We start from the raw sequence: 27,347 nt of genomic DNA, 5'->3' as shown, positions 1-27,347 counted from the left end.
ACAAAGCCTGCCAGCCTCTTATCACCATGTGCTTTTCCATTAATTTTATTCCTTAAGTATGAATGGTAGAGGTTGTCGTTTTTCAGTCTTCTATGGTGGCCTCTCATAAACAATTCTAATTAGACTCCTACTTCACTGAGAGTGGTTCAGCTATGAAAGGGTATTTAAAGAATTTACAAAATGGAAATGTTTTTTTTTTCAGAAGAAAAGATGGACACATCTGTAACTCCTGCAACATATGTTCGCTGCCTAAATTTTGGGATGCTCCGGCAACTGGCAGATTTTCTTGATCCACTGGAAGGTTGGAGGCGAATAGCAGTGGATATAAAGACACCTTCAGGTGAACCTAGATACACCCAGCTTCATATAAGGTATGATAGCTGTTGAATTGCCATTTTAAAATGAAATGGAATTAGTGCTTTATTTGCATAAAGGAATCATCCTTGGAATGTTTTGGGTCTTATTTATAATACTTCTTTTTTTTTTTAAAGTGTAATAGTATGATGTAATAATATAGAGATTCCTTTAGAGAGGGAATAGTTAGGCTATTTATATTTGAGCTTTGTGCTGACTATTCGCACTACTCTGGACTTCGTTTGCCTAACTTTTTTGTTCTTTTTTTAATTGTGTTTAATACAGTGTGTTTATTTGTTCGAGATATTTACTAGTGATATCGGTTTCAGAGCCAGAACAGAAGAGTTATGGATATTCTTGGCATCCAGAAAATGAATATACAACGTTACATCATTCTGTTTACACCGCAATACCTTTACAACGCAGGCATTAAAACGCAAGTCGTTACAACGACTTGCGCTGGATTGAGGAATAGTATGATTTACTAATCCAACTCCAGTCTACGTACAGTAGGGAAGGTGTTGTAATAGTAAATCATACTATTCCTTAGGTTAGAGCGCCATCCAGCGCAAGTCATTGTAATGACTTGTGTTGTAATACCCGCATTGTAAAGGTATTGCGGTGTAAACACCGCGATGTAACCGATGTTTCCCCCAGAAAATAGATATCGAACAATGACCATTACTCTATCATTGTCCAAGAGGGTTGGAAATGTCTTGTGGCTCGGGGATGGTCTGAAAGAGCAGAACTAATTTTGTTGCCTCAAACCCTTACATTGATGAACGCTGCACTGTAACTGGCTGTGGCCTTTGATGTTTCCAAAAAGATAAATGGCCTGGCCTGAGGAGTTTGAGTGGCTTCAAGGGAGTAGTGCAAAAGATGAGGTACATTTACGTGTTTCAGTTAATTGAAGTAAGAAGTTATGGATGCCCGATGAGAAACTGCATAGAATTAGCTGAGTCCATAAAGAGTGCATAGACAATTACACTGACATGTAGATTAGAGAACCTGATCAATAGTAGGTCCAAGTGAGTGCTCACAGAATTCCCTGCTCTCAGTGTGTGGCATCCTGTCCTTCAGTGAATAAAACCAAACCCTAGCACATGTTTTCCATGTCTTATTGATTGTGTTCTTTCACCAGTTTTTCTGGCGTACCGTACAGGGAATACGGGAGAGGGTGTCTTGCGCTTTTAGAAACCGTGTGTGTGTCTTTACATATATATGTTTCTCTAATTATTAGAGCATATTGGACGTAGTGTGAAAACACTAATCAGGCGGCTAGTTTTGGAACGTTTTTTTTAAGACAAAAGTACATTTCCACACTGTTGCAATCCAGACCTTTTATATGTTGCATTTGAGTCGCTAATTGATACATTACAATACATGTTTGTTCCAAAGATTTTGTAAAAGATGTAGAACATCGGTTCAGTCTATCAACACTGATTTGTGAGGCGTGATATTAAAAAACTTTCACTGATAAGTTTGGGCAGCCAAACAGTTACTGTCAATATTCAATGTTTCACAGATTGATGATTTAGGGACTCATGGGGATGAATTTTCATTGTGTAGCTACCATAGGGAAGGGAAAAAAGTGGAAAGAAACTTTCTTTTCTGTCTCTCTATGAGCTGTTTTTATTTCCTCACTCCAGCTTATTAGTTGACTTGTTTCTATCTTCTAAGTACATTTTTTTTTCCGGAGTCTTTTTGAGGACATCTGTCTGGGAAGATAAAGCTGTACATAAACATTCGACAACACTATAACTTTTCGGTGATTTGTGATTACATCTTAGTTGAATGCTTTCGTTTGTTCCGAAACTATAATTCAAATTTCTATAATTAAAGTCATGATAGTTATTCTTATTTTGGTAGCACAGGAATTACTATGCCAGGGTGGTAAAGTTAACCGTGATTTCTGTTTGACAAGGGAGTGTTCTTTAATGTACTATTTTCTATAATGCTCATAGAATTAAGCCCTGTAAGTAGCATGATCAAATGCCCTTTCTCTCTACACCAACCTCATGACAAAGCACTCTGAGTAATTGAAAGACCACACCTGGTTTCCACGAATGTTATTCTACAACTATCAAACTCCTATTGAAGGGAGTTTAGTCAAGTCCTCGTGTTCTAGGACCTTTACCAACAAATAAAAGGACAGTCGTAACATTATACATGAGTTTGTAAATAGATGGGTCTCCCAAAACAGTCCCTACAGCAGTAACATCAAGATTTGGAAAAGATACATTGACAATATCTTTTGCATTTAGGAAGGCTCACATAAACAGTAAGAATCCTTAGAATGGCTCAAGCACAGGAGAGAAGGGATTAAGTTGCGCATGAACCATAGCAATAGGAAGATCCGTTTTCTTGAACCATGGATAGATGGTTCAGAGGGATAATTAATGAGTACCTTCCTCAAAGTGACAATAGGCATACAACACTTCACTACAGTAGTGTTCTTCTTTGCAGCCTGAGGTATAACCTACCATATGGCCAATCTTTAAGGATCAGAGGGATGTATATGAACTTATGAAAATCTGTAAAAATTGTATTGTCGACCCCCAGTATGGAGATGTTCATTAGACAGACCAAACAAATGAGACACCACTGGCATATGTAACCACCAACTTATGCCCTCACTGAAGCGATTTTTTTTTTTCACAAAAACTGGTATATTTTGAAGATTACAGAATGCCTCCTAAAATATCTCTGCACCCAACAAAGAGGAAAACCCTGAAAAAACTAATAGAGCCTACCTGGAATAGGAACACCAACTGGACTCTAATTTGGGAATTGTTTGGTATATTTGACAAAAGATAACTGACAAAGTACTCACAAAATATACAGCAAAAACCCTTTTTGCAATGTAATGTCACTAGTCACATAATTAACTCCAGTAACGTCTCACACTAGCTATGTCCTTGCAGACCCAAGAATGCACCATAGATAGCAGCATATCTGCCTGACTCATTTAGAGATATATGAGAAATGCTGAATAAGAATCTGAGGAAACCTGATATCCAAGGATCATAGGAATACGAAGAATTAAAAGTAGCCTCTTTGCAACTAAAGCCTTTCTTACATGACTTGGGTTATAGGACACGCTAAATTTAAAAACGTAGACCACTTCACTCCCTTCTACAGACAAGAATCACAGGTAACCTTTTCACCATACCAATCGTATTTACCTTTCATACCTCTACTAAAATAAGAATCATCACAATTTTGAATTAAAGAAATAAACAATTGTCGAACGATCAAACAGAACAAATGGTAGATGGCGTTCCTCTATTCTGCAATAACCCAAGTCTCCAGAAGTAACAGTATTAAACACACACCTTTTTATACACGACTATATCTTACCAGCCCCCTGTCATGATAAAGAACCCAGCCATGTCAGCACCTAGAAGGTAAAAAGGCGTTCACAAACAATAAGGTCAGAGGGTGAAAAATCGCAGCTAATGGAGGCACCCAAACACATCTTACCAATACGATGACACTATCCTCAGCTCTTTCGCCCCTCTTCTGCCATGACTGGGTGATGAGAACGGTGAACCCTGTGAACACAGTTAGAGGTAGGTGGACTCAATTAGATGTGTTCCACATTCAGTGTTTTAAATGGGGCTGATTTTTATTGTTTTTCAAATTTTGCAGTGAATGTTTTTAATCTCACTTTTCTTCAAATTGCCACTCAGACTGTCATGGAGACAGGGCGATTCTTTACTATACACATTTTCACACAATGATGTCCCCATTTTTACAATAATCATGTATTGTGATGTGACAATTTTGTGTCTCGAATACCGCTAGTATATAGTTTCTATAGTGTGGAAATTTAGATTTTGTTCTGGAAAACATTCTGAAACTGACCAACTGATTGATTGCTTTCAGACTTGTTAACTTTTGGGATGATTAGCCGAGTTTCCAAATGACATAAGCTGGTTTCTGAGTTGTAAATTTCGAAGTGTGCTAGGTACAAATATATTTGAAGTATGAGAGTCTACCTATGAGTTACTACCCGAACTTCAGACTGAAAAACCATTCCACATGCATATCCTAGCATTCGGTACAGCTCTCGGTGGGAGATTTCAGCTTCTAAGGAATTAAGTCAATCGGTCCTTAACATATTTGTCTTGAATTTATCTTCATGTCTGATTATAACATTCTGTCTGTTAATATTTCTGATGTAAATATAGTTCTTTCACACATGTGCCTTATCTTTGGGGTGGGTGGAGAAGAATGTTTTTTGAAGTAGGCAAGTGGGCTTTCCTTATGCCACTCTGCATTCAGAATCACATTTTGAGTGGCAAAACCATGGGTCTCCAGGATTATGATGGCTTTCTCTGCCTTTTAGCTTTTCATAACAGCAGCGTGAAGAAGGGGGGAAAGCGGTGAGTAGGAGGTAGTTATGTCCTTCCTATCTTTTTAAAATATATTTCATTACATGTTTACTGCATTCCACATCCAAATCAATTCACAATGACAAATGAGCAATGAAAGAAAGAAAACACTATTAAGGGTACGTGCCATATTGCTATACCACAAACAAATACAATTTCATTCTAGTTTTTTAACATAAGTGTCATAATTATTAGAGTGAGGACATTGCCCAACCTTTTTTACCTTTCTTGTCCAGCCCACTCAAATCTCTGTCTCTATTAACAATGTATTTAACATCTCACTGTTCAGGGTGTGATTTCAACCAGTAGGTGTATCAGAACTTATATAAACATCTACTAGTTAATCGTATCTTCCGCCAATTTAATATATGTTCAGGTAATTTTTAGGTTTCGCCTACAGCGGGCATGCGCTGTCAGCGTAATCTAATATTATTTAAAAAGCTTTAAACGGGCTTTGTGTCAGCCATTACTTACCAATGCTTACCATTGGTTGGTGCCCACTTCACATTTGTTTCCTTGTTTCTTACTGGTCACACCTCCTGCTGGCTGCTCACCTCTTCTTGCAGCCTTCTCCAGGGTTCTGTCCATGTGGTGGAGCATGGACCCAGTACAGCTTCCTGCTTGCGACCAGTGTTTTACCTCCCACCCCGCCAATCTTTTTTTACTCCTCTGAGGTTCATTCCCCCCACCGTCTGTTAACCCTCACCTACTGCTCTCTGTTTTCACCCCTGCATCTCAGTTTTCACCCCCTGTATGATTTTACCCCCACCCCGTACGTTCTGTTTCCCTCCATCCCGTCGTCGTGCTGCTTAACTACCCCCTCCCCTGCACTGTTTTTACACATATTGCTGAGCAACATGAGCTACCGTACAAAATGTTTTAAAAGACAAAAAAGCAATAAGACGCAGTCAACGATTGCTGTTTCATAGCCCTTTTTTTCTCTTCTATTTTGTTTAGTTCTGTTTTTTGTGATGGGACCTGGCATCCTGCAGTCAGCCTGCACTGTCAATTTATTGGGTGAGCTCTGGCACACCTGGTTCTGTTCCATATGCAGTGGTAAAACTGTAGACCACATTGGGTCCGTAGGAGAACAGCCAACAGGTTGTGTTGATGGGCTGGGAATATGTTATCTTTAAGGCACCCATTGACAAAACTAATAGATTTTGTATGGGGGGGGGGGACCTAGTGTCCTTACCAGTGCTTGTTATGAGAGTTTCCTTGGCTTACGACCACCAGCCACTTCTCTCACTCAGTTCTCAATCACAGGTGCCCTCCCACCAACCAGTATATTGCTAAAACCTCTGTTTGACCAGCAGCAATGCAAACTCTGCTGCCTTCTGACAAATCTTAAGCTTAGATTTCAATAGTTTAATGCCCAGCATGCATATCTTTAAGGCTAAATCCAGTGCCATAACCGCATGTTTGTTATATGTGCTCTGACTGCTGCCCCTTATCCCTGGATTGCATTACTGGGCCATATTGAAATAATGATCTTGGCTAGCTCCACCCCACCTTTGAGGCATTGTTGTAATTTAGGTACATACAATGTATATTGTAAGCCGTCATATAGGCTCTATGCAATACATTGAAATGAATCCAGTGAAATTTGTTATTAGAAGTCTACAAGCCTTTGCCATAGCTGAAGGACACTTTTTCAAGGTTAAAGGGCACTTTTCCAACCAGTTTCATTGAGTGATACCCCACAATCTCTGTTCCATCCCTAATTGCCTAACATCATTTTAATTACATTATGTAGCAGCGTTGTTGCAGAATTCCCCCTAGTCCTGTCCTGTAGCATACAAAGTGTCTGTGAGTTTGTTGGTACAACATCTCTTCCTCCTCAGGCATCCCCTGTTAATTTGCTTATTTTGCTATTTTGTAGTAACTACATGTATGCCACACAAGCCTCCTCAAAAGTAGTTAGTGAATTACATTTCACATTGAACACACACCTGAAATAAGCCAGACCTATTGGCTTTGCAAATGCTTATTTTCCTTGATCCCATGCACTGCAGGCTGCTGCTCTTCTAGTAAATGTTCCCAGATTGTAGTCCTACAGACGTACTATTCTCTATTACTCATGTAATGAAACTCAAAACACTGTTAGTAGGTAATAAGTGTATACCGTAGAAAGCCATGCAGGGAAGGCTACTTACCAGATAATTGTCACATGGACTGTAATTGTCACATGGACCGATACTGTATTCCTGTTCCCTTGGAGACTGGTGCTCCCATGTCGAACCACTCCTCCATCCATAAGTAGCCTGTGGAACATCCTTACCTTGCACCAGTCCTTATACATTGTCTTTCATGTTCCAACATTTGAAGAATCTCATCACTTCTGTGATTTATCACATTGCCTTGTGGGTTATAGTTAGAAAGGCTAATGCAGTGGAAATCTCATTTAAGGTGTGATTTTCTGCCTCAGTCTGTGATTTCTAACATTCTGACATTGTCCATCACGTCCTACAGGTCCCTTCAGCTGCCTCCCAGCCTTCAAGACTTAATTTTCCAAGCTACTGCTTTCTGCCTGCGTTTGCTACAATAGTCTGTACACTAATCTTTAGTATGCGTGTGTGTATATTTTCCTATTTATAGGTAAATGTCGATTGTAATACTACTAATAGCAGTACTCCTAACTGCTAAAAACGACCTGTTCGATCTAGTTATATAATGCACCATCTCGTCTCTTTACCATCTTGTGTTGCCTCACTGAACAGACCACACCCTCTAACAGTTGTCTGTCCCTGTTCCTCCACCTCACTCACCCTGTCTTAAAAATGTATTTTCTTGAGTTTCAAACACTAAGAACAACAACCAAACGGATGATAAAAACATACTCTGCCCCACTCCCTCCCCCTCATTGTGATTAGGCACTCTACTGCTATATCCCTTCACATATTAACCATGTATCTGTATAGAAAATGTTCATTCACCTTATACCACCACAGACACGTTTACATGATACTCTTGTGTACTAATCGGCTATTCGAACATCACTCCTAGTCTTCACTATCCCTATTTGTAGTGTTCCCATTTTGTTCAGATTGTTCTGATTCAACCGATATCAAGTATTATTCGAGCCGGCCCTCTTGGTCATCCATCAGTTTCCTGCGAACCCCACACTTCGCTGTGATGCATTTCAGCATCTCTTTTTTCCAACTGTTTCATTGTCGTGGGTGCCGCCCCTTCCACCTGACAGCAATACACTTTTTTGCTACGGTTAACCCCATTGTGATTATTTTTTTTTAAATGTGTTTTTGTTTTACCGAGCAGTCCCAAGAAGCACGTGCGCATGTCACATCTCGCAAGCATGTTTGTCAGACCCTCCAGTTTTGTAGTTGTGTCTCGCTGTGGAAGTCTGAAATAATTTCTGTTAGCATGAGCTGAAGCCATCTTGGTTATGGCATCCATTTTGTTGGCTTTGTAATTCTCCCACCCCTGCCGCTCGTCTTTTTCCCTGCCTGTGCTGTCTATTTTAGTTGACTCCCTGACTCACCTGGTCTCAGAATCAACTGTCAATCTCTTAGTGTTGCCATAAGCACTCCTGCTCCCCCTCCCACTTTGCTGACTAAGTGATCTCCCATCTGCCCATGTTTGTCGGTAGTTATTCCTGTGTATGCTTGTACCTTCTATTTGTAACTACATGCTTACTCTGCAACAAACTCTGTATATGAAGCCTGTGTTCTGTGACTTCATGTACTACCTCAGGCAGCACTTGAGAGTGCTATGTGGACGTAGTCCCATTCATGAGTGATTAATAAACTTGTTATTTGAATTCCAGCTTCAGTGCCAATCTCTATTTTGTTGGTCTAAGGACCCGTGGACAGATGACCTCCTGCACTGGTGTGCTCATTGAAAAGCACAATTCCACATCGCTAGAACTGCCGTAATATAGCACATTCCCACCATATGTGTATATACGTGTCAGTTACCGTTCTACATCTGGGGCATGCATTGGTATTATCTGGGTTAATTCTGTGCAGCAACGTATGGGGTGACAACATGATCTGTGTATATGTTTGTAATGTATACGTTTCAAGCGCATTTCGCGCGACCACTTTACAGTTGTCAAAAGCTGTGCACCTCTGTGACTGTCTGTAATGTAATTCCTCCCCACGTCCTCATGCCCCAGGGCTTTTAGGCGTTCCATACACTTATCCTCATGTAGAAGTAATGTCCTATACAGAGAGGAGGTGTTGGTATCCCTTCACCAGGGATATCAACACTTGACTTACCCTATGTGTTTCATGTTCCTGGAGAAAATCTGGCCATGTTTAGTACTGTGGCTGCCAAACCAGTATAAAAGAAGGCAGCCCTGGCCGGCATCTCCCATTTCTCACAGAAGCAGGAAAATCACATCAGTCTCCCCACCTCATATAGACTTTCCAGCTCTATGGACTTGCCCCTCTTCATTTCCTCTCTCACATATCGAGGTAAGCTCAGACAGAGCATCAGTCTCCAAGGTACTAGTTGAGGTAAATTCATACATTTGTGACCCTCTGTCTTGGTCGATGTGCTCCATATTGTAACCGGCATCTGAATGTGTGTTGGTGTGGTTTTAAGTACTTTCTTGGACATAATTGTGGTAGGCAACAGATTCCCAGGTGCCAACAGTATGTCTGGGGTATCAGAGACTGGGTCCCTCCTGCCCTCCGCCAGCCAGGGGGCTACATATTGATTGTGTTTCATAATAACATGCGCTAAAGTTTGGAGCCGTCATTCAGCCTTTAAATGTCTCCAGTGCTATTCTCGCCCTACAATTTCCCCAGTGTAACAATCTCAGTTTGTCACCTAGCTTACTGAAACACTTTTCCTTTATCAGCATGATCATATATGCCAGCACATAAAGCACCTTTGGTAAGATTATCATCTTGATTAGTGCTATCTGACCTTCGAGGGACATCGGAAATGGTAACCATGTAGTGATGTTGTCCTCCAGGTTTCGTAGTAATGTACCTACATTATGTTCATAGATTTCGCCTTGATCCCTGCGAAGCTTGATGCCCAGGTATCGAAATGGCACAGTGACCAGTTAAAGTGGTATCCCGTAGGTATCACCCTCCTCTGCCCTGTTCAACGGCTAGAGAATAGATTTTGTCATGTTCAGCTTAAACCCAGACAACTGACCCACCTCCCTCAACTAGTGGTCCGTGGCGGGCCATGTCTCCCCGGGGTCCTGTAATGTCAGCAGAACATTCTCTGCATAAATGGTGATTTTGCTACTTCGTACCATATCTAAGGCTTTATGTGCGTCCATACGGGCTATTGTATACTTTTCTCTTGTGTGAGTGACATGCTCCATGATCAATAGGGCTTTAGGTACGTTGGTCATTGTCGTCTGCCCTCCCACGAATCTTGCCTGGTCGGTGTTTATTAGGATGACCGCTGGTTTCGCCAGCCTACCTACTAAAGTTTCCCTCAGAATTTTCATATCTACTTTTGTCATCAAACATGGTCTATATGACTTACAGTCCAGTTGGTCCTTCCCAGCTTTTGGACGTACAACTATGTGCTTCATGTAACTTAGTGGGAAGTGTCCCCACGAATGTTGCTTCATTAAGCATGTCCAGGAGGGAGCCAGCCAGCAGACCAACATATTCTCTGTAAAATTCCGTGGGGAACCCATCACTCCCTGTGGCTTTCCCTGTACCCAAATTCGGCTTTAATGAGAAGCCGCTCAGTGGCTCTTCAGTTTTCCCTCAGTTGGTCATCATACAGGGAGTAGTGAAGGTCCTTGAAGCATTAGAGGATGGACGCATGGTCCGTGATCACCTGGCAGGCCCAATTACATATAGGTGGAACTGCCCTAATCCCTGTCTCTCAAACTCTTCCCACAACACTCCTGTCGAAGTTACACAGCCTTTATGGACCTGAAAATAATCCTGTATCGTAGGTCTGACTTCCATGTATGGGGTATCCTGCAGTGCTGCCACGGGATTCACCAGTGAGATCTAGGGTGGGTGAACATCTCACCAGTAAATTCTGTTAAAAGTGGTGCATGATCTGCCATGGTGCGATACAAATATTAAGTACAGCTTATGGGTGACACATGGTCCCGGTGCAACAGTACAAAATCGATATGAGGCAATGTGTTGTTTACCGGGCCCCCTACTGTCTCTGTGTTTAGAGCGTCATCCCTTGGTCAGGTCAAGTTTCCACACAGCTTCTTGTAGGGCTAAGGATGATCTGCCCAGCAGTCTCGGTGTGATTCGTAATGTGTCTAAATGGCTATCCAGTTTACAATAGAAGTCCCTCATCCATAATACTCTGCAGTCAGCAAAATGGGCCTTTAAAGTCATGATTTCTTCAAAAAAATTGGTGGAATCCCATATAAGGAGTATAAGTGTTTAAGAGCAACAATGATTCCCCGTTGAGATCAATAAGGGTTTTGAAAGTCCTAAATGGGAACAAGGCCACCATCCTTATGAGTACAACACGCCTGGACGCAGAGAAGCTAACAGAACATGTGGTTCCCCCACCTAGTGCTCTATTTAGATTGCTCAATTGCAGTCATATGAGTTCCTTTTTAAATGATTATTTGAGCTTCTTGATGCTTCAAGTAGAACCAGATTCTTTGTCTTTTTATGGGTTTATTAATGCCTTTTACATTCCAGATGGTGCTTTTTAACCCCAGCCTGGATTATACTATGTTACGTTCAGGAACCTGATGATTTGTGTTGAGTTGCCTCCTGTGTTTTTCGGATGTGAGTGCCAAATCCTTGGTGTTCCCAATAACCTCCCTAGCCCCCCCCCCCACCCACCCATGTGGCCCTCCCCAACTCGGCCTACACAATCTGTACCTGTTGTACCTACCCTCCCTCTAACAACCAGTTAACTGCAAATTCCCCAGATTTAGGTGAGGTGCCCCGGTTCCCTGTGGAAGTCCCTGGGGATTATCGCTACCATTTTCCATAATTTAAATCTCTAATGTGACTCTTTCATTAGGTATATTGTCTATCTCGTGCCATCATTATTATGGTCACTTATATGTGTGTATCCCCTCTGATTAGGCCAGCACAAACCTACAAATAAAACTCAACCGCCGATCCAACCCCATCGACTCACCCCGAGCATACATGCACTTCTTGGGTTGGTTCAGTTGCTCGATGTATCGCATTGTTGGTCTTTCAAAAACAAATTGCTTGCCCTGTACAACAATACGTAGTCTTATCAGGTGGGAGAAGGGCATCAGGCAAGTTCATGTCTCTGAGTTTACATTTCACCTCCCCAAATGTGCAGCGCATTTTTTTGCATCAGCCAATGTTCAGAGTAGGAGGAGGTTTGGTTTCTACTGTATTGGACAGTTCTTTGTTTCCATGCCTATATGAGGATGTGCACCTTGTCACAATATTGCTGTATTCTGGCCATGATCATCCTGGGCGGCACTCCTGGGGAGGTCTTCCAACCTGAAATCCTGTGTATCCTGTCCACCTGAACCACCGCTTGGTCCCTCAACGCTGGCAGGACCTGTGGGAGCAAAGATTCTAGGTATGCTTCCATAGGCTGAGACTCCATTCCCTCCCGAATGCCAAGGATGTGGGTGTTATTCTGTGGGGATCTGTTTGTCCTCCTGAGATTTAAGTTTCAGTTCCATTTCTCACAGGCGCTCCGAGTTACCATCTACCACTGTCTCTATGGCGGTCACAGTATTTTTAATAGGAGTTGTCCATTCCTGGAGCTTGTCCATATCCTGCCTCAAGAGTGCCACCGATATCGCCACCCCATCAATTTTGTGGGTTTTAGCCCTTTTTCCATTGAGCATCACTTGTTTTAAGTCCGCCGTGGAGGGCTGAGAGGAGTCAGCCAGCTCCCCTCCCTCCACCACCTGTGTGCGTTTTGCAAAACTGTCTTCAGTGGGGCCTTTGGTGTGTGGCGGTTCCGGCTGTGAAGTGCTCTTTTTTTTAAAGTTTGTCTTTATTAACAATCTAGACCGTCAATATTACAAAACATATGATGGCGACAGCAGGCATCTCCAGTGATTGTGTACAAGGATAAATTACAATAGGCTCTGCATTCAAAGGAAGTAACCTCGGCATTGCAGGAGGGACAGGGAATGGGAAGTCTGTGGCATCAGGATAAACAAACACGGTATGCTGACTAATCGAGGGGGTATCTTGTAATCCAAGCCAGGGTAAAGAGGCCTACGCAGTGAATCAAAATGTCCACTGGCACCCACACCAATATATGGCCTTTTGGGCAGCGCAGCGCCACAGTCTCACTCCTCATTCCACCATAGCACGTATCCTCTTACTGTCTCCACCAGGCGTACACTTGCTGCAATGGGGCATGAGTCACCCATGTACCACTTTCAGTCCAGTTCAGTCTGAAGGAGGTGGAGGGTTTGGAGTCTGATGAGGCACGGGTCTTCCATCCCTCCACTGTGATCACCTCCTATACAGTCCTACATCTCGTCCCATATTCCAAGATCTCTCTCTGCATGGTCATTCCTACGGACTCTTCAGAGATGCACTCCCTCCGCAATGGCCCGTTCCAATAAGTCTTTTTGCCATTTTTCATGGGTCAATGGTGGTGTCCACACCCAGTGAATATCTATCCAGTACCAGGGATAGGATAGCAAATTTATAAGCCATCTTACATCCGTCCTTAGGGGAGGGGAGGAGGCCCAGTAGGTAGTGTTTAATGGTCAGGTCCAAGCGGACCTCATTTATTTGGGCAACCGAGTATCTGATCCCTGTCCAATACGCTGCAACAGTGACTTGGGCAAATCTGGGCAGAGACTCTCTGCATCCTACACAATCAGCCATACGGGTAGGGTAAATACGACTCCGGCATTGAGGAGTCAAATACGTTCTGTGAAGTGAGTAGAGTTGCGTAAGTTTAAACCTGGCATTACTTGCTGTCTCACGTACTGTAACGCCCTGAACGTCTCAGGATCGTTTAACAGACACGATAATGAGGACGCAACCACTTGTGAAGGGTTAGTTATTTTAATGAAGGCAAAAACAATACAAAGACTAAACAAAAGTTATAGTCACTGGAATCCTCCAGGCTAAGTACGTTACCAGCCCACAGCACGGATGGTCCTAACCGTCCTCTGCATATACGCCGATCCCGGCGTATGCCAACAGAGGGCAGAAATGAAATGGCCGAAAATGCCAATCGGTAGGCTGTGAGGGGCACGAAGAGTGTTGGGGAGAATTGAGGAGTCGGGGAAACACCCAGCCGGGGTCTCTACCTGAAGGGAGCAGCCGCTCAACCTCTTCCTCAGACTGCACCGGGACGCGGAGTCACCTCCTGGTGATGCGTCACCGATACCCCAATCAAAAGCAAGAAGACTGAACCGAGAGCAGCCGCTCGATCGATCCTGTGGACTTCCGAGTCTGTAACGCGGCAAACACCTCCTGGTGTGCGTTACAGCTGGCAGTCCCTGTATCTCTGGTCGGGCTGGGAGTTACGACTCCAACCAGCAAAAGCGCCACTGCGCTTTGACTCAGCCGAGTCAAAAAAGCGAAGCTCAATGGTTGACCGGTAGAGCTTCCGGGTCCTTCACAGGTGACGATGGGGCAAGACACGGCCCAGGGAGTAACGACTCGACCTACCTCCGTTCTTGCCTTACTGGAGCACCACTCCGGAACACTGCTCTTCACTAAGCAGGTACGTCGGTGTAAACACACTATCCGACAGCGTTGTACCTCCCGGTTCCTCCCTTTATAGGACGTGTTTTCCTTGAGTTATGTAACAGCTCTCCTGTTTACATAAGGGCGTGTTTTCCTTGAGTTATGTAACAGCTCTCCTGTTTACATAAGGGCGTGTTTTCCTTGAGTTATGTAACAGCTCTCCTGTTTACATAACCTCTCAACCGCTAAGCATCCTGGGAGATGTAGTCCGTTTTCTGTGGTTACCGTTTTCCTCCCCTCGCATGACAGGAATTCTTGACAGTACATCCTCCCTCTCAGCGGCTCCCCACGGGTCCAGCGCTGGCAGGAAAACGCCGATGGAACAAGGAGACCAAGCGCGGAGCATGAACCCCTTCAGCCGGTTCCCATGACTGCTCCTCCGGGCCATAGCCTTTCCACGCAACCAGGTACCACAGCTTCCCCCTGCGCCATTTGGACGCCCGTATGCCCGACACTTCATACTCCACCTCCGACTCTACGCATACCGGCCTAGGTGTCCCAGACGGCTTGGAGGGTGCTGGTTTGAGCAATGATACATGAAAGACAGGGTGTATCCGCAATGACTGGGGCAAGCACACCTTCACGTTCACGGGACCCATACACTTGGTAATTCGATAGGGGCCCATGTACTTGGGATGGAACACACTGTTCTTTCGAAACCTCATGTTTCTTGTGGATATCCAGACGTAGTCTCCAGTGCGGTACAGTGGCCCGGGCCTTCTCTTCCTGTCTGCCGCAGCCTTGTATCTTCTCTTTGCCTCTAATAGGACAGCCCTTGAGCGCATCAACGTGTCTTTTATGTGTGCCACCCTGTCCGCTGTGGCGGGAATCCTGTCCTCTCTGAACGGATGTAGAAATGGCAAGAACCTGGGATGTTGGCCATAGTTGCTATACAACGGAGATGACTGTGTGGAGCTGTGAGTGGCGTTGTTATAGGCTATCTCTGCAACCCATAGCAAGTCGACCCATTCTTCCCTGCCCTGGTCCACAAAACATCGCAGATACTGTTTGAGCGTTTGGTTCAGGCGCTCGGTTTGGCCGTCCGTTTGAGGGTGGTAGCTGGTGGACAGGGCGGTCTTAACATGCAGCGCAGTGCACCAAGTCTTCCAGAATTGCGCAGTAAACTGCGACCCCCGGTCCGACACGATCACCCCAGGTAATCCATGCAGTCGTACCACATTCTTTAGGAGTAGTGACGCCAATTCCCCGGCCGTAGGGACTCTCTTGCAGGGGATGAAGTGCCCCATTTTCGTCAAGTAATCCACCACCACCAGTATTGCCGTCATCCCCTGGTCTACCGGTAGGCCCACCACGAAGTCCAGTGATATGCTATCCCATGGTCTATCCGGGGTCGGAAGTGGATGTAAGAGCCCTTGGGTTCGGCCATGGTCGGCCTTCATGGTAGCACACGTAGGACACTCCTGTCCCCACCTCCTGACATCCACTCTCATGGTTGGCCACCAGAAATGCCTTCCCATGCTAGCCACCGTTTTTTCAAAGCCCAAATGACCTGCGCATGGAGAGTCATGGCACCAGATGAAGGCTTGTTTCCTTAGCCTAGGCGTGGGTATCAATAGGCACCTGCCCTTCAGGGGTATCCCGTCCTTCAGCTGCCATTCTCTGTGACTGAGGAGCCACCTCCGCCATGCGAATGACCTGATCCCTCTCTTTATTCCCCTCAGGAAAGTATCCGGTTGGATAACCCCCAATACCATCCTCGGGGAAATGATGGAACGCTCGGTCGCAGGCAATGGTTCCTTAACTGCAGATTGACGGGACAGGGCGTCCGCCTTCCGGTTTTCCGTCCCCGGCCGATATGTGATGCGGAAGTTGAACCCCGCAAAGAAGATCATCCACCGCAGCTGCCTGGGAGAAAGGTGTCTTGTGGCCGTCATGAACTGAACTGTAGGTTCCGATGGTCCGTGTACACCGATACCACATGTCTTGCCCCCATCAACCAATGCCTCCATTCGGTGAAGGCGTCCTTGATTGCGAGAAGCTCCTTCTCTGCAATATGGTAGTTGCGTTCGGCGTCGTTGAGTTTGCGGGACATGTACGCAACGGGATGAAGCACCCCTGTGTCATGGTTGCGTTGGGACAAGATAGCCCCCAGCTCCACATCCGATGCGTCCGCTTCCACCACGTAGGGGAGATCCGGATCGGGGTGAGCCAACACCGGCGCCTTACCAAAGGCGCTTTTCAGGGCCTCAAAGGCTTTGTTCGCTTCAGGGGACCAGACAAACTCCTTGGACTTCCTCAGTAGCTGTGTGATTGGGGCCACCAATCCTGAAAATCCATCTATAAACCGCCTGTAAAAGTTGGCGAAGCCAATGAAACTTTGGACGTCCTTCACGCTTTGGGGCACCGGCCATTCTTTCACCGCCTTGATCTTTCACTTAGCCTATGTTCCAGCCGTAATACCAGGTTGATAAGGCCCTCACATGTCTTGGGTTGAGGGTCAATATGAGCCACGGCGTCCTTGAGCTCATCGCACAGCCCGTGATGGAAGAGCGCCGTCTGTTTAGCAACAGGCCACTTGGTTTCCGCAACCAGCCTTCGGAATGCGTTGAGATACTGCACCAGGTCGTTGGATCCCTGTCTCAACTCAAGCATTTCACGGTCCGCCGTGTACGAGTCAGCCCTTCTGTCGAATACCTTCAGGAATTCCTCGCGAAAAGCACCCCAATCACATAAGATGGGGTCGTCCCTGCTCACCAGAGGTACGGCCCATTGTGCCGCGTTTCCAGCCAAATAGGAAATAAGGAAAGCCACACGAGCCTGACTCGTGGGGAACGCCCTTGGTTTGCACGATAAATGTAGCGCCACTTGTGTGAGGAATACCTGCACTGTGTTAGGATCCCCACTGTACCTCTCTGGTGTTGCCAAGGGGACGGCTACCGGCATTTCCACTACTACCGCAGGGGTCTGGTTCGTGAGGGAGGTGCTGGGCGTGAGCGGGTCCACTTGGATAGCATCCAGTCTGGCTTTTACATCGGCTGTTTCTTGCCTGGAGGCAGCCACTTCAAGTTGCACGGTCGCTAAAGCAGCCAGCACATCAAGTGTTGCCATGTCTGTTATCGACCGGGAGACAGTTAGTGTTATTAAGGTCGGATATTTTGTAACGCCCTGAACGTCTCAGGATCGTTTAACAGACACGATAATGAGGACGCAACCACTTGTGAAGGGTTAGTTATTTTAATGAAGGCAAAAACAATACAAAGACTAAACAAAAGTTATAGTCACTGGAATCCTCCAGGCTAAGTACGTTACCAGCCCACAGCACGGATGGTCCTAACCGTCCTCTGCATATACGCCGATCCCGACGTATGCCAACAGAGGGCAGAAATGAAATGGCCGAAAATGCCAATCGGTAGGCTGTGAGGGGCACGAAGAGTGTTGGGGAGAATTGAGGAGTCAGGGAAACACCCAGCCGGGGTCTCTACCTGAAGGGAGCAGCCGCTCAACCTCTTCCTCAGACTGCACCGGGACGCGGAGTCACCTCCTGGTGATGCGTCACCGATACCCCAATCAAAAGCAAGAAGACTGAACCGAGAGCAGCCGCTCGATCGATCCTGTGGACTTCCGAGTCTGTAACGTGGCAAACACCTCCTGGTGTGCGTTACAGCTGGCAGTCCCTGTATCTCTGGTCGGGCTGGGAGTTACGACTCCAACCAGCAAAAGCGCCACTGCGCTTTGACTCAGCCGAGTCAAAAAAGCGAAGCTCAATGGTTGACCGGTAGAGCTTCCGGGTCCTTCACAGGTGACGATGGGGCAAGACACGGCCTAGGGAGTAACGACTCGACCTACCTCCGTTCTTGCCTTACTGGAGCACCACTCCGGAACACTGCTCTTCACTAAGCAGGTACGTCGGTGTAAACACAATATCCGACAGCGTTGTACCTCCCGGTTCCTCCCTTTATAGGGCGTGTTTTCCTTGAGTTATGTAACAGCTCTCCTGTTTACATAAGGGCGTGTTTTCCTTGAGTTATGTAACAGCTCTCCTGTTTACATAAGGGCGTGTTTTCCTTGAGTTATGTAACAGCTCTCCTGTTTACATAACCTCTCAACCGCTAAGCATCCTGGGAGATGTAGTCCGTTTTCGCTGGTTACCGTTTTCCTCCCCTCGCATGACAGGAATTCTTGACACGTACCTGTGACCTAGCTTTCCACCATTCCACATCAATCAAATGGACACCGAGTTCCGTGCCCCAATTAAGACGTGACTTTACTATGTTGGCTTGCCTGTCTCCCTTCAGGACCGCATAAAGAGAAACTAGTCCCTTCTGTGACCCTGAGTCCAGCAGGACTCTCAATTCCTGGGCTTTGAAGTGCTCTTACCATGCTACTGCATATGTGCTCTGCTGCCCCCCGTAGGGCTCCCTTCCTTATCTGCAGCGTACAAGGCCTGTGTCACGGACGGGGGTCACAAATCGATGATGCCGTGACCACTGCCCTCGGGGAGCGCTTCGCAGTGTCAAGGCAGGTCTCAGTACTCCTCCAGAACGCACCATGCCCCCCAGCAGTGTCCCCAGGCTAGCCCGTCTTGTGCCCGGCTTGCAAAGCTGTATGATGTGTTACAGTCCAGGAGCCCCGGTAAAGGTCAACAGTTGCAGGGCGCACTGTCTGCTCAGGTCAAGCCCCCCACATGTCAGAGCTGGGGATTAACCTCATTCTTCCAGTGCCTCCCAGTGATATTCCGGCCCAAGCAGTCTCAAACACCGTCTCCAAGCGCAGCCGGGCCCAGTGCAGCTCCCCTCACAGTTCCAAATAGGTCCTCCTCTCCGGCGCTTGCACTGCCCTCTCATGGCTGGCGCGTCTTGGCTGATGTGGCACGTGCTCACAGGGTACCTCTCTTCCCCGGGCCCACTCAGCAGAATCCAGACCAAGACCAAGCCAGCCAGAGTGCCTCAGGACAGCAGGCCGCATTCTGGGAGACCCCACCCGGCCCACTGTAATCACCCTATGATCAACAGATCAACAGCTGCTGTCCTTGTTATCAGGGGGAACCGCTTAGCAGAACCCCCAGTGCCTCTGTGATCTCCAGTGGCCCCCGCACAAGGATTTGCGGGCCACAGCCAAGGAGCGGAAACTGTGGTGCCATCTCTGCCTGGAGCAATGTGGGGATGCATCCGTTCAGGCGGCCATCTTAGCTCTTCTCCCTCCCTGTTCTTTTTCAGTCTAGCCTAGGCAGCGCTTGTGAAGTCTCTTTGAGACATGTTGTATTCAGGATATGTGCATTAAGCTCCGCCTACTTCCAGCCCATCTTTTTAATTGGCTCCTGTCCCTGTCAGATACATATACCAGACATCCCCTGTGTTATTTGTGGCCTTTTGGGGAGGGGAACATTGGTGGGGGGCTGGGGAGATAGCACAACTTCTACTGAGCAGATCCCCCTTGGCTAGATCAATTGAATGGAAGCACTCCTCTTTAGTAGTACCCAGGGAACATTGGTGGGGGGGGGGGGGGGGAGATAGCACAACTTCTACTGAGCAGATCCCCCTTGGCTAGATCAATTGAATGGAAGCACTCCTCTTTAGTAGTACCCTGAAGTGCGCGAAGCTGTAGGGGAGAATATGTGCACCGCCTTGAATTCAGAGTATCAGGGTTCCTGGTCCAGTTTGTGCGCGTACGAGCTTGTCTATGGCGCGCCCTAGTGTAGTGCTAGAGGCACTCCTATGTTTTGAAACCACGTGATGTCCTTTCATTTTATCTTGGCTTGAATGTCCTGCATGTGCCCACTATTTATTTCGTGTAATCTTGTAGTTTTAAAGTGGGAGAGCTTTCACAGAGTAGAACAGCCTTGCCAGGAACAGAACGGGTGGGATGTGCATTTGAAAGCATGACATAGAGAGAGCTGTGGAATGTACTTCTTGGTCTCGAAGTGCAGTGTTCTAAGCAGTGGTGCTTAAATGTGCATTGTGTTGTACATTGGGAAGTATTATGAAGTTCTTACGATTGGCTTTGACATGCTCACATGTCATCTTGAATTCTGACTCTGTCTTGCTTGGCTTTTTGTGCGCACAGGCAGGCCCCCAGATTACTCAAGTTGTTTAGGTTATTCACGTTGAAGGTTGTTTCGTTGACTGTGCTGCCAGAGACTTTCATAAGCTTTGTTAAGATAAAGGCTGGAACACATGAGAATTCAGAAGGATCGTTGGAGTGGTTGCATGTAAAGTGGGCAATTTCAGTAAGTTTCCTTGGCGCAGAGGAAGGCCTCCTGGAGCCTTCTAGTGTGTTTTGAGACTATAATGCTGGGGTTTGTTTACTTGGAAACTGGGATCTGTTTTGGAATCCGAATAGGGGCGGATGCGTTTACTTTTCTCAAGATGGAATTTGTTTGACCCAGAGAAGACGCCTGGAGAGAACTATAAAAGTTATAGTAACTCCATCAATCAAGTGCTGGAGGGATATATACCAAACAAAAAGCTTAGAATGCGTAGTACCCCATCAGCCCCCTGGTTCAGCGAGGAGCTTAAAACACTACGCTTAGCGCGCCGACAGGCCGAAAGAAGCTGGCGCAGGCGGTATTTAGAAGCAGACAAAAACGCTCTAAAAATAATACAATATCAATACAAGACGGCCATCAGGGAGGCCAAGTCGCAATTCTACGCTAGCTCTATTCTGCAGGCATCCAATGGAACCAGGGCTCTCTTCAACATCGTTAGAAACCTTAGTAATCCAGGATGCCTGGCTAGCACTGTTCAGCCATCACAAAACCTGTGCAACGAAATTGCCACGTTTTTTATTGACAAGGTCAATAATATCGTGGGCGGGTTTGATCAGAGTGTCATCGAGATCCCCCCCGACTACTGTAGACATCAGGAGAGATATCTCTTTGAGCTATTTCCAACCCCCCACGGAAGACTCATTTAATAGCATAGCGCGGGAGATATCTTCTGGGTCACCTCTTGACCCCCTTCCTCATAAGATCTGGAAGGAATTCAGCCCCGACCTATTTCCGGATTTGTGGCAAATCTGCTGCCAATCTCTGAATGAAGAAATTGTACCAAGTGGCTGGAAGCAGGTGGTAGTCACCCCATTACTGAAAAAACCTTCCTTAGATCCATCGCTGCCAGCCAATTTCCGTCCAATATCCCGTTTACCTTTTCCAGTTAAAATCTTGGAAAAACTGGTCAGCAAGTCCCTGTCTAATTTCCTGGAAGAACATCTGCTCCTGGATAGGGACCAGTTTGGCTTTCGACCAGGGCATGGGACGGAAACCGCGTTGACAACTTCGAATGCGAGCCGACAGTGGCAGCTCCTCCGTGTTGGTGCTGTTGGACATGTCGGCCGCTTTCGACACGGTTAGTCACTCGGTGTTGCTGGCAAGACTGGAAGGTTTGGGGGTGACGGGCCGTGCCTTGGAATGGTTACAGTCCTATTTGACTGACCGTCAACAGGCAGTGACCCTGACGCCATTTGTCTCCCCTTGGTCCCCGGTATGCCATGGAGTACCTCAGGGCTCAGCTATCAGCCCAATACTCTTCAATGTCTACTTAGAGCCCCTGATCCCTCTGATAAAATCTTATGGGATCGAGGTGGTTAACTATGCGGACGATATTCAGCTGATGTTCTCCATGGAAGGAGAGCACGCAGTCCCTTTGAGTTCTTTCCAGACATGCATGAGGAAGGTCTCTGACTGGCTGAGGGCCAATTCATTGCAGCTGAACGCCGGGGAAAACGGAGCTACTGCACTGCTGCACAGCCAAAATGTCTAAACATCTTTTGAGCGAGTTCCGGCTTTGGCCAGAGGACGCCCCTATAGTTGCAGCAAAAACAGTCCGTAACTTGGGGGTCATGATGGACGAAGACCTTCAGCTGCAATCTCAGGCCAATAAAACAATCGGCACCTGTATTGCTTTGTTGAGAGCTCTTCGTCAAATTCTCCCACTACTCCCTAATGAGGCAAGGTCCCTGGTGGTCCAGAGTGTGATCCTGAGTAGACTGGACTACTGTAATTCACTGTACGTGGGTGCTCCCCTCTATATTGTACAGAGATTGCAAAGAATACAGTCTACCGCAGCCAAATTGGCCCTCAGGAGACAGCGTGACTCTTCTGCAACGCTAGCATTAAGGGACCTCCATTGGCTTCCTGTCAAAAAGAGGATTGACTTCAAGTCGTTGGTCACGGTCTATAAGGGCCTACATAACACTGGCCCGCAACCATTGCGCGAACGATTCGCCTGGTACGAACCAAAAAGACTCCTCCGGTCCACCAGTCAAAGCCTGGCAGCTGTCGCCAGAGTAAAACTTACAAAGATGGGAGGCAGGGCTTTCAGCACGGCGGCAGCCTGCCTTTGGAATTTGATCCCCCTAGAGCTGCGCCAGGCTAAAACGCTGCTGGGTTTCAGGAAAGGTCTTAAGACATGGCTATTTCGCCAGGAATAGATGACATCCATCTTGGCCATTGGCTACTCGTTTTGTGCTGTCTCAGGTTATTAAAGTCTCTCAGCGCCAGGATACCCGTAGGGTGGCAGATTTAGCGCTATACAAAAGCTTATACAATACAATACAATACTTCGGTACACCAGAACCCCGTCTTACTGAAGCTCTTCCCGGGCTGTGAATCCCCCAGTCTGGAGTGGGCTAAAATGCAGTGTTTGCAGCCGGTGAGGTGATTTATTTTAAAGTATTGACTTTGTGATGTGTGAGTGTCCGTGTGCACATCCAAGTTAAGCATCTGATGTATTTAGTGTATATATCTTTCTGATTTCTTGCAGGACGTCCAGCATAATCTGCTTGCGTTTCATTCCATTATTATCTGCTTGTGTTTCATTTCATATTATCCATGCATTTAACAGTTGCATTTGCCAAGTGTGTTATTGTTTTTTTGTGTGTGTGTGTATATGATATGTATATGTATATATGTGTATGTGGTGTATGTGTGTGTGTGTGTGTATATATATATATATTCACTGAAAAAACCATAGGTTTCAGGGGTGTTATAGTTAGCTGGACTTTTCACTTGTACAAAACCATTGAAATTCCCCCGTTATAGTTAGTTCAGCTAACTATAACTCGCGCGCCCGCAATGCACTGCTGATGACGTCACATATTACATCACTCATGACATGGTCAGTGACATCACTCATGACATCACTGATGACATCTCAAATGACATCACTGATGACATCACTGATGACATCATCCAGTGAATGTGTGTTTTTCTGAAAATTAAATATGTTTTATATATGTATATCTCAAGGTCGATGGAAGAATAAATGGGTATATAAGTGTCTAAAGGGATGATTTGTTTTTGAAAAATTGATTGTGTAACTGACTGATTAAGTGTATCATAGTGAATACATGGCTTAGTGAGTAATGTTTAAATATGTAAATATCTGTATCAGTCTCTCACTTTGTGTATAAGTGGCTGCATGGGTTGGTGAGTAGCTACATGGGTGTCTATATAGGTTATTAGTTGGTTTTTTGAGTATCAGTCTGAGTGTCTGCATGGTTCGGTGGGGGGTATTACGTAGTGCATAGGTGCATGAATGAGTGACTCACTGTTTGTATGTGTTGAACACAGCATGTGTGCAGGACTGTATGGGTGGATGAGTGTGTGTATGGGTGTGTTAGTGAGTGAATGACTGTCTCAATAGTGTCTTTATGAGTAACTACATATGTTTTAAACTAGTATATGTGACTATTGGTGTATATATGTGAGTATATGTGAGAGTGAGAGATTGAAAGAGTTCCTGTATGAATAAGTATGTGTTTCTATAAGTGATTGTTTAAAAGACTAAGTATGTGTAAGTTTCCGTAGAAGTAAGTATGGTGGTGTGTGTATAACTGTATATGCAAGTAAATGTATGTTTGATTCTTTATTAGCATGAGTGACTATGTGTGTGAGTAACTCTATGGATGAGTGGCATTGTGTAACAGGATGTATAGGTGTATGAGTACATATGATGAGGGAGTACATGTATGAGTGGCTGTATAGGACTGTTGGTGAATGAGTGGATGTGTATGTGGATCTTAGAATTACTGAAGAGGTTGTTGTAAATGGTATTGGTATGTCCATTGTTTTGAAAATTTTAGTCTCTATTTTTGAATGTGTGTATCAAAGGTTATATTAGGGTGAGAGGAGGTCTGCCACTCTATCACAAGGATGATGTCATCAGTGATGTCATCAGTGATGTCATTTGAGATGTCATCAGTGATGTCATGAGTGATGTCACTGACCATGTCATGAGTGATGTAATATGTGACGTCATCAGCAGTGCATTGCGGGCGCGCGAGTTATAGTTAGCTGAACTAACTATAACGGGGGAATTTCAATGGTTTTGTACAAGTGAAAAGTCCAGCTAACTATAACACCCCTGAAACCTATGGTTTTTTCAGTGAATTTCTGAGGTTTTTTAAATGCTAATTCCTAACTATAACGTGCCTGAAACCTATGGTTTTTTCTGTGAATTTCAAAGGTTTTTTAAATGCTAATTTCTAACTATGCCTACAGAGATAGGACATGTGAAGAAAGAAGAAAAAATGCACAGAAAGAAACAAAAGAAGTGCAGAAAGAAGCAACAGAAGTCCTCAAATACGAAGATAAGTGCAGGAAGAAGGATAACGTGCAGAAAGAACAAAAAGAAGAGCAGAAAGAAGCCTTGTTGCAAAATCATCCTGTACCCTCAACTTTTTCAGACGGATACTGGTGGTAACTGAGTCTGACTAACCAGTCCTAGAGCCAGTGCTATGTTAAAAGACACTTAGAATACAGTGAAAACACCTACATACACTAGGGAACATTATGCGTTGGGGTCCCCCTGTGATTAGCATGACCTCCTCTGTAAGCCCCTAGTGTATAATAGGGCATGGGGATTAAAACTACCTCTTAAAACAGGCCACAGGGCGTTTTTGCACACGTTAACTCAGGCCCCGTCCCCTCCCTTCACCACTGTGTAAACACGCCCTGTGTCCATTTTTAGTTGGGAGATTAAGTTCATTTGAATCCTGAGGGTCCCTAGGGTCCAACTAGCCCACTAGGTACCTCCAGTAAGTGCCACAGAGCTGCGTTGCAGAGAGGTGTAAAAAGTGGCACGGCCTGGACCACCTCTCTGCAATGCAGCTCAGTGGTGCTTACTGGAAGCACTTGGTGGGCTAGTTAGCCCCCAGGGGCCCTCAGTATTGAAGGGAAATTATATCCCCAATTTAAAACGTGCCATAGTGCGTGTTTGCACACGTCACCTCAGGCCCCGTCCCCTCCCTTCACCACTGTGTAAACGCGCCCTGTGGCTGTTCTAAGTTGAGAGATTAAGTCCCCCTGAATCCTAAGGGTCCCTAGGGTCAAACTAGACCACTAGGTACCTCCAGTAAGCGCCACAGAGCTGCGTTGCAGAGAGGTGTAAAAAGGGGCTTGGCCTCAGAACACCTGGCTGCAGCGCAGCTCCCTGGCGCATACTGGAGATGCCTGTTGGGGGCGCGTTTGCAGAGTGCTGCACGGAGGGGGCATGGCCTCCGGCACGATGCCAGTCTTTTATTTATTTTAGTTTTTTAAGAAGGGGGGCTGTTTGGTTCCCCTTCTTATTCTAATTTATTGGCCCTGATGACCCCATCCCCCAGGGCCAGTCTCCTAATTATATTTTTTTGACACCAATCCCCAGGGCCGGCCACTGTTTTTTATTATTTTTAAAAAATATATATTTATAGACACACCTAGGACATGCTGGACAAACCGTACGTACCTATCACCATGACGATTTGCGTGATATTCATTAAAAGGCGACTCTGCATGCAATGAATCCACGTGGAATGTATTTACACCACTAGTGAAGCTCTGACATGTCTGATGCCCTACCGTGCCTAATCCTGGTAGACACCCTTGTCGTTTATTTATACAAACATGGGTAGCTATTGACGGGCACATTTAATACACATGCACACCAAGCCATTCAAAGGGGATTCGACAAAAATTCGACCAAAACTATGCAAGAAACCCCCCTCACGGTTAATAAAACACACATCCACTGCCGGATGTGTAATACTTTTTATTTTACTCTCTGGAAAGGGGACGAACATCACTTGAGAGTCACAGCGTGCTCCTGACAGAGCCCAATACTGTGTTACACCCACCATTGCCTGCCGAGTGCCACACACCTCTGTGTTGTATTCCACTAGCTAGTGCATATGCTATGACACTCTCTAGCCCATGTGCACTGTAACACCACCCCGTGAATATGTCATGCCACACTTGTCTTCGCACGGGTTATATTGCCCCATCTAACGTGCCTTTCTCGATGCCTATGTTATAACGCACAGTGCTATGCCATACATATTACAATCTGGGATGCATATCTTTGTCACAGTGCATATGCAACGTTACACTCCCCAGCACATATTTTATATTACAACTTTAGAGACTAGTTAGGTTACACAACACTGCCCTGTGCATATTACACTCCAAGGCGCATATCGCATAGCACGCGCTAGTGCCTGTGCTATCTCGCGCTCTCCAATGAATCTGTCATTGCGCACAATGTATTGCATATTATATTTCACGCCCGGTTCATCTTATATCACACTTTTTGGTGCATAGTTTATACCATACACTATATCTAGTTTTCATTTTCAATCGTGCTCTCAGGACTATGTTCTATACAACACTGTGTTCACCTACCCTTTTCACGGGCATTACATTTTGCGATAGGGGGTGGAGGGTCAGGGGGTGGAGGGTCAGGGGGTGTTTCTGCCAAGTGAGCCCGGAGTCACAGTCACAAACGTCCTCTTCTTCCTGAATAAAAGTGAGATTATGCTGCATACTTGTTCATATTTTAAGTAGTTCGCACAGACACAATGTTTTAAATACAATAAAGTTCCTAATACCCGCCTTCTCTGAACAGTTAGCTTGCTGCCCCATCCCCTTCCTCCCTATCCTCTGTTGTGTGAATCCATGGACTAGCCTCCTCCCTCCTGCCATGCATGGTCTGATGTGCTGCCACTGCCCTCAATTTAGTAT

At 45.7% G+C, this 27,347-nt stretch overlaps 1 protein-coding gene across 3 annotated transcripts in view; it reads left to right on the top strand.

Annotated features, from left to right (window-relative positions):
- Positions 1-27,347, top strand: part of IRAK4 (interleukin 1 receptor associated kinase 4) — a 216,578-nt gene that overhangs the window by 20,614 nt on the left and 168,617 nt on the right. For all 3 annotated transcript variants that reach the window (XM_085653048.1, XM_085653050.1, XM_085653049.1), the window contains one exon: positions 203-371. In XM_085653048.1, the coding sequence (XP_085509174.1) occupies positions 211-371 (161 nt within the window). In that variant the 5' untranslated portion in view covers positions 203-210. The remainder of the gene's footprint in view (positions 1-202; positions 372-27,347) is intronic.

This window comes from Triturus cristatus, chromosome 4_1 (assembly GCF_964204655.1).
Source record: "Triturus cristatus chromosome 4_1, aTriCri1.1, whole genome shotgun sequence".
NCBI lineage: Eukaryota > Metazoa > Chordata > Amphibia > Caudata > Salamandridae > Triturus > Triturus cristatus.
This window is presented reverse-complemented; position numbering and strand designations above follow the sequence as displayed.